This window comes from Frankliniella occidentalis, unplaced genomic scaffold (assembly GCF_000697945.3).
Source record: "Frankliniella occidentalis isolate FOCC.00 unplaced genomic scaffold, Focc_3.1 Scaffold37, whole genome shotgun sequence".
NCBI classification, from domain to species: Eukaryota; Metazoa; Arthropoda; class Insecta; order Thysanoptera; family Thripidae; genus Frankliniella; species Frankliniella occidentalis.
In genome coordinates this window covers 1453339-1461296 of record NW_026267167.1, presented here as the reverse complement: position 1 = coordinate 1461296, position 7958 = coordinate 1453339, and the positions used below count along the sequence as shown (strand labels likewise).

General features: G+C 45.2%; 1 protein-coding gene across 3 annotated transcripts in view; it reads left to right on the top strand.

The window, feature by feature from the left end:
- Nucleotides 1-3213: 3213 nt before the first annotated feature.
- Nucleotides 3214-7958, top strand: part of LOC113214058 (uncharacterized) — a 16471-nt gene continuing 11726 nt past the window's right edge. Inside the window, exons 1-5 of one of the 3 annotated variants that reach the window (XM_026433313.2) lie at nt 3214-3342; nt 3980-4092; nt 4361-4525; nt 4930-5088; nt 5675-5993. In XM_026433313.2, coding sequence (XP_026289098.1) covers nt 4015-4092; nt 4361-4525; nt 4930-5088; nt 5675-5833 — 561 coding nt within the window. In that variant the 5' untranslated portion in view covers nt 3214-3342; nt 3980-4014 and the 3' untranslated portion in view covers nt 5834-5993. The other 2 variants (XM_052266343.1, XM_052266344.1) reach the window with 2 other exon arrangements.

Here is a 7958-nt window from a genome sequence, read left to right as displayed (position 1 = left end):
GACAAACGTCTGACAACAAGTGGCAGACATTGCTAGTTTTTTGTGAGGCTGTTCGAAATTACGAACCATTCGTCGTAATATGAAGAAAAGAGTGTGTGTGGCTGCTCCAGATCAGACCCCACCAGTGCACGTGCACAGTGGTCAGTGGGCAAGCCAAAAGTTGTGATATACCATTTTTTAACCGTAAGCCTTTAGTTTCCCAGTTTTTGGGACCTCCGTCGTGCATCGCCTAATTTGCGGAGTAAGCGGTGGCGGAGTCCCCTAACGCTAAAACCCAACCCCCAACCCTCGATGGGGGGCTGCTTGCGCAACGGGGATGAGCAGCGCAGCACACCCTGACCTACCGAGCGAGGCGGGGCGAGGCGGGGCGTGGCGGGGCGTGGCGGGGCGAGGCGGGGCTGCCCCGGCACGCTAGCCTCGCGCGTGTTCAGGGGGAGGAGAGAGGGGGAGGGGCACATAACTTACTGCTAGGACGACGACGACACGGCAGAGTTACGCACCAGGGGTGGGGCGGGGTGGGGTGGGGCGGGCGCGGTGGGTCTGGTCGGTGTGGTGGGGTGCGACAACGTTCCGCGCGGGTAGGTCCGGAACAGGTGCCGCACACTGCGTCCGCCCCCCACAACGCGCCCACGGCCCCCATACCCCCGCCCGCCGGTGTACGACGCGATAATACTAAGGAAGCTGTCAAAACCGTACGAACTACTAAAAAGTATAAAGTTTATACAGTTCGCAAAAAAGCTTACCATATATGAGCTGGAGTAAGTATAGTTTTAAGAATAAGATTATGCTCATCACAACAAAGTTGTGCTGGGAACTCTGAGAAAATTATATCATTAAAGTTGTTGCGCAGAAAGATAAACAACTTGTCATGCATGGTTCTGCCTGCATGTGTGCAAAAAACAGTGCACGGCCGGCTTATAGGGCTTATGGTACGCCTCAACACCGAGAAAAAGTACGTTCCTGATATAGGTCAACGCTCTTGGTTCACTGAAACAACTCTGGACTAGAAAGGTCAGGTTACACTGATAAACTAAGTGTTCAACTGCTCAACAGGTGTAAGTGTGCAACTGCATGTTGAATACTTGCAAGTGTGCAACTCCGTAGTCGTACACTTGCAAGTGTTAAACTCGGTAGATGTGTACTTGCAAGTGTGCAACTCCTCGGTTGCACACTTCCTTAGATTGGACGCTTACTGCGTAGGAAGTGTTCAACCGAGGAGTTGCACACTTGCAAGTGCACACCTACCGAGTTGCACACTTGGAAGTATTTAACTTGCAGTTGCACACTTGCAAGTCTTTAACTTACAGTTGCACACTTATAAGTGTTGTGTAGTTGAACACTTAGTTTATCAGTGTATATACTTCTCCAAAGTTCAACTTCAGAAAGGGTTATCACGACTGCTTGTTCATAGCGAACTGGAGCCACGCATAACTAGGGTCACGCAGTCAGGCCTCGGTCGACCCATCCCCTGCGTTCCAGCTAGTGCTGGGTTGCACTGAATCAAGAATTGATTACGACTACAAATTGTAAATTTCACACAACATTCGTCAAGAAAATTTTTCCTGTAAACCTTACAACTATTTTTGACAGTGCTTGCAAGTCGCGCGGGGGAGGGGGGGGGGCTGGGGAAGCAGGCCAGTACAAAACAAAAAGACCGGAGGGTGGGGAGCGATACAGGAAAGACCATCCACTCTGAGGCATGCAAGATTCACCAGAGACGCTGGCGCGGAATCGACGCGACTGCGAGGAGACGGACAAGCAGAGCAAGAGCTTGAAGTGCGAGCGAGTGGGAGAGAGAGGGGGGTAAGAGAGAGACAGAGAGCAAGAGAGGAAGAGCGAGGGGGTGGAGAGAGAGAAGTAGGGCATAGTAAGCGAGCAGGAAAAAGGGTTAGAGGCGTGGAGCAGTACATTAAGCAGGCTTAAATACAGCGACAACGGCAACAATTTCGCGCCAGGTAAATACCTTCGGTAATGCTCCACCCACGCTTGCTTGCTTGCTCGTTCGCTCGCTCTCCTTCTCCCTCTTTCTCTATCTCTCTCTCTCGCTTCCTCGCTCTCTCTTTCTGTCGCCCCTAATACCCAGACAGGGACGACAGCGACTTTGGCGTGCAGAGAGAGAGCGCGCGGGCGCGCGGCCTGGGCCTGGATGGACTGCCGCTTCGCTTGCATTGCGGGCCGGAGGCAGACCCTGCAAATAACACCCCTTAAAGTGTCCGAACACACGCTCACGCAAAATGGGAGCGAGTGCTGGTTCCACGATTTTTTTGCCAATATCACGCTCAGCTGGTTATAGTGACATTTTGCTAATAAACTAGTCAAAGTCGCAGACTTAAGGCTAAGTGTATTTTTTTTTTTAAGAAAAATTTAAGGAGAATTTGTAAGTACCCATGGTCTCCACTTATTTTTCAAAAATTCCTTTTACCCCCGCTTGTTTTTTAAATTATTATGTTTTTATTTCTCAAAGTGCTTCTTTATGTTTAATTCTAAATGTTCAATTTTATCGTTTGATTTAATGTACAGATGCTGGGAGGCTACCGCCCCCTGGAACCCCGCTTTTTTAAAGTAAAGTGTTGCCAACATTCTCACTTAAAGGTTATGTATCAAGTTTTACGTAATACCGAATCAACACCTGTCACCACAAATTCTCACTTAAAGGTTATGTATTAAGTTTTACGGAATACCGAATCAACACCTGTCACCACAAAAATATCATTATTTAGTTCCATTTAATTTGTAAACTAATATCTTTGTGTGATTCACTCAAATATAGTCTTTGAAACAATTGCTATAAACATTGTTTACAGTTTGTTTATATTTGCACAATAAACGTTCAGGAGGTGGCAGCAAGTAGAGTCGAGTAGAGTGATTCATGATATTTACTTTTCGTCGTCACTCTGCTCCTTTAAAACCTTAGCTGAAAACTGTTGGTAACACTTAGAAATTTTGTTGGTAACAACACCGATTATCTATAAAGTTACTAGGATGCTCTTAGTAGTCACGAACAAACAACAAATAGCAATCCCTTCGAAATTTGAAAGAATTACCGCGAATTTTCTGAGTATTTGCGGTGCTGTTTGCATGTATGAGTTCATTGCAATTGCAAAACGTCGGAACGAGCTGTGAGTGACGTCATTTCAAATGGACTCGTGACAAGGTCGTGGCTTTGTGGAGGGACATGTTTTAGATTCTAGATACTTTGCAACAATAGAAGGCTTTTCTTGTGGTTTCAGAGCGAGAGCAACTGGCCAGAGTCTGGCCACACGCTCACCAGAGGCACGATGTTGTCCACACAATAGGGACGGCCATGGACCAGGTTGACCATCCGCCCATAATTGGGCAGTGGTAAGACCACCACTCACAAATGGAGCGCGAAAATGGCGCAAGCAAAGTGCTGTATTCCACCACGTTGCACACTTAAAAGTGTTTAACCTGAGATTTGAGCTAAAAAGTGTTTACCAGTAAAATTAAGTGTTCACTGGTAAAAAAGTGTTCAATTTTGCACGTCAATTGATGTTTAAGTTCAAGTGTGCATTTTTTAGACACATATTGGTGTGTAACTGGGTTATACGTCAATTGGTGTATAAACTTTCGACACTTCCGAAAAGTGTAGCAGCTGCACACCATATGGTGTTCCTATTGATAGCCCAGAACTGTGTGTATCCAAGTGTGCAAAATTTAAACGTTTACAAAACGTCTCAAATTTGCCTACCACGCAAGTGTGCAACTTGAGTTAAACACCATGTAATGTGCAAAATCACAACTTGCTCACGTTGGTGTGCAAATTTTGCACACTTGTTTTACCAGTGTTCAACTTCAGCAGGGTTGGCCATATCGAGCTAATTTGGCCACATTAAAGTGGTTACTGTTGAACAGTCTTTTGTATTCAAATGTCCAACACCTAAGAGTGTGCAACGCGGAGCTGAACACATTAACATGTTCATGTTGCACAGTTTTGTTTTCAGTGCACTTTTGTTTACAGTCACGAGCCCTACCCGGCGGCTCCTACGCGGCGTCATGGGCACTGCGCTCGTGGCCACGGTGGCTGTGGCAGCCCTACACGCAGTGGGAGCCAAACAGATACACAACTTTGCAGTGAGTTGCAAAAGCGTGCATGTTTGACATGCACATGTCCACTTTTTACAGAGAATGTAACTCTGTTTACATTTAACATTAAAAACTTTTTATGGTTGAAAACTTCCGAAAAATTTACGACAATTTCCGGAAAATAGCAGACAATTTCTGGGAATTTTTTTTAATTTTTCCGGAAATTTTCCGGAAACTTTCCAGGGTTTCCAACCCTAGAACTTTTTATGCATATTACTCTTATTATCTTATCGTCATGCCTATTGACTGTTTGTAGGGTCCTTGGGACGCCTGGCTTGAGAGAGCCGACATGTGCAATGCGAATGCGGATGACGAGAGGATACAAGTGAAGTTTTCGCACTACAACCCCAACAAAAAGTTTGTACCACAGACGTGGAGCGGCTTCGCCAATTTATCGCGAGAAATGGATGACAGTTGGTGGGTAAGTAAAGTACGTGAAAATGTTGAAACACACAGTGATTTATTTTATTCTACCCAGGTATGTGTGTACGCAGATATCTAGCACAGAACTAACAGCATGGCTAGGTGTAATGCAAAATGCAAACACGAAATTCATCTCTACTTCTTTATATAAAGTTTCGTAGGCCCTTCAGTATGAAAAACTTACGTACAAAACTCTTGCGTACTTACGCACAATTAATTTAAATAAAAAGAATTCTTGCATAAATCATTTCACGTCAGATACGGAAACTATAGTTTCATATATGTACAAAAGTGTACACATAATTAAAATTGTGAACTTGGTGCAGTAGTTTTTTGATGCAATAATATAAGACAGCGTGAAATCAGCGGATTGTTAACTTTTAAAAAATTTCCCGCGCACAGGTCAAGGCTCCTTTGGCAATTCGCAGCAACAACCAGTGGAAAGAAAATGCTTTCGTGTTCTACTTCCCGACGAAAGGCTGCAGCAACGGCAGAGATATCGCTCCAGCGTGCTTGAAACCGTTCTTCACCAAGGCCGGCACACCCTGCCTAATCAAGCAGGTAGGCACACTGCACTGTAAAAATTAGTTGTTAAAAAACAGCTCAGTTGTTGACCAACTGCTAAGTTGTTCGAGAACAACAGAAGTTGTTGAAAAACAACTACGTTTGTTGTCAATGCATTGTTGATATTGGACTATTCGGCTCCATTTTGTTTTTGCTGACTTTTTTTTATTACTGTTACTGGACAACTTTTGCTGTTACTTGACAACCGAAGCTGTTGTACAACAACACGAGTCAGTTAAAAACTTAACTGTTGTTAAGTGACAACGGTTTTTTTTACAGTGTGTTAAAAATAATACGTCAGACTACGAGTAGGGTTGGAAGCCCTAAAAAGTTTCCGGAAAATTTTAGAAAAATTTCTGGAAAAGACGGAAAATTTCTGGGGAAAAAAAGGAAAATTTCCAGATTTTGGAAAGTTTTCCGTTATTTTTAGCATATTTTCGGAAAATTTCCTACCCTATCCGTGATGACTGGCAAAAGTGTTGTTTTCATTTATATCCTCTCGAGACTTTGAGAAATTTGGCCTGTATTGACCCACAACCGTTTGGTTTAAATTGGCGTTACACGTTAGTTTTATTTCTTCCAGCAAGTGATACAATTCCAAAATACCACGATGCCAATGGAATTTCCAAAGCTTCCACGCCTGGTATATGGCTACTACCGTCTAGAACTGAGCGCAGGGCCGAAAAATAAAAAGTCAGAGTATTGCGTGAACGCTATGGTCCATATTATCCCTAAAGTGTGAAATACACACAGATCAAGTGGACACATTTCTATGGAGGGCTCGGATTCAAGAATAAAAATTCAATTGAAAGGACGATATGGGAATGTGGTGTTTGAAGTTGGCCAAAATTTCAGTATTTCACCTTTTTACTTTTGAAAACAATAAAGTAGTGTTTAAGAAATGACACGTTCTTTTAGGAGAAACCCACCCGGACCAGACACACTCTCTCTCTCTCTCTCTCTCTCTCTCTCTCTCTCTCTCTCTCTCTCCTCACACACACACACACACCATACCGTACCGTATTGCTCTACACCTCATTTTTTCCTCCCGTCGACGCATAGTGCGGCCGTGCCGCCTCCTCTCTACAATGTCGGAACACTGTTCACGGACTATACCTAAAACGACGCGCATCTATTTGTGTAGATCTACCAATAATATGAAAAAAGTAAAATACATCGCGATGCAGGGAAACAAAAATAACCCCCGGCAAATAAGTAAAAAACAGGCTCTGTCACTGTCTCTCTTTCTGTCTCACACTCACACGCGCGCGCGTAGAACCGTTAGTATACATGCCATGTGCACATCTTTTAATGTGTACATGGGCATGTACACATTAATTAAAGCATACATGCCATGTACACTTTATTTAATGTGAACCATGTACACATTTTAATTGACAGAGCACCTCCGGTTAACTTGCTACATTACGCCTCAAGTACCCCGCCACCACCGACCTACCACGTCGCCCCCACCCCGCCCCGCCCCACCACGCACCCACACCTCCCTCATCACCCGTTATTTCATGAAAAATTCTCTCGCACTGCTTTATTTTTTTTTCGAGGGAGGGGCTGGTGGGGGAGGGTGCAGCTTCTCCGGCGTGCCCCCCCCCCCTTTCCTACCTCGGCCAACCAACCATAACCGCTCTCCAGGGCTGAATAAGAGATCGAGCAAAAAAAAAGAAAGGAAAACCGAAAAAAAAACAAGGAGAGAGGACACGCTTCGTCTCTTTTCCCTTTCCTCCGTGGTGAGGCGCGCGGTACTCAGCCGGAACAGCTTGCATGCGTGAGTACACGCACGCACGCATACACGTACGAGGCGGAACAGGGCCGCGACGGACAAGTACGCTCTTACGCTTCAAAAAGCGCCGCAGTATGCTCTGCGTACGCACCCATGCAATCTACCATTGATTTCACGTCAAAAAGTGCTTCTGCTGTTCCGAATGGTGCACGGTATTGACAGTTCCTAGATGTTCAAGGACCAAGACACAGTCATTATTTTTCGTTTGGAACAACGGAAACTGATGGAAGCACTACTTTTCAATGTGAAACAAGAGGTACGTTTTTCTGGGCAGTAACAAGCTTTTTCACCGACACATAGACCACCATACATCACTCTCGGCGTTCGGATTTCAAAACCGAATCGACCAAACTTTGGTCACTCCGCGGGGCAGCAGAGAGGACAGGTGGTGGCGGTGGACAGTGGACAGCCATAGGGCCAGGTGACAGCGCGGTGGACAGTGGACAGCAGAGCCAGGTGCGGCGACAGGGCGCCTGGGAGCGGGGGCGACAGCTGCTGGGGAACCTCTCGACAAGACGCGCACGCGCGCGCGCGCACGCACGCACGCGCGCACACACAGACACACAGCAACAAACGTAAACTCCTAACGAGCCGTCACCGTAATGACACAACAAAAGAAAAGATTTTTTTTTTTCAGTTCATTTCTTTAAGCCTTAACGACACCATTTACTTCATGTAGGAGAGAACGAGTATTGATTTCAGTGACGTGTGTAATTCGAGACTAGAGACACGTATTCTGCATTCGACGTTATCACTATGAGAAATTATTGTACCGGGTAAGATACAGGAAAATCTTCAAATGTGTCCAACATTTTACAATTTTAAAAAAATGTACATTAAAATGTACTGTGTCTTGACTTGAAATCCATTGACAACGTGACAACATAGGCTATATTGTAAAATAGTAAAGAACAAAATACACTGTACTTGTAAGAACAAACTTCTAGGACAGCCGAAATCCTAGTTTGAATTTGGTCGGTAAATAGAAGTGCTTATTTTTCAGTTACTTCCTCGAGGGCCGCGGCCAGAGGAGAGGGGAGGGGTGGGTTGGGGTGGGGTGAGGTCGAGG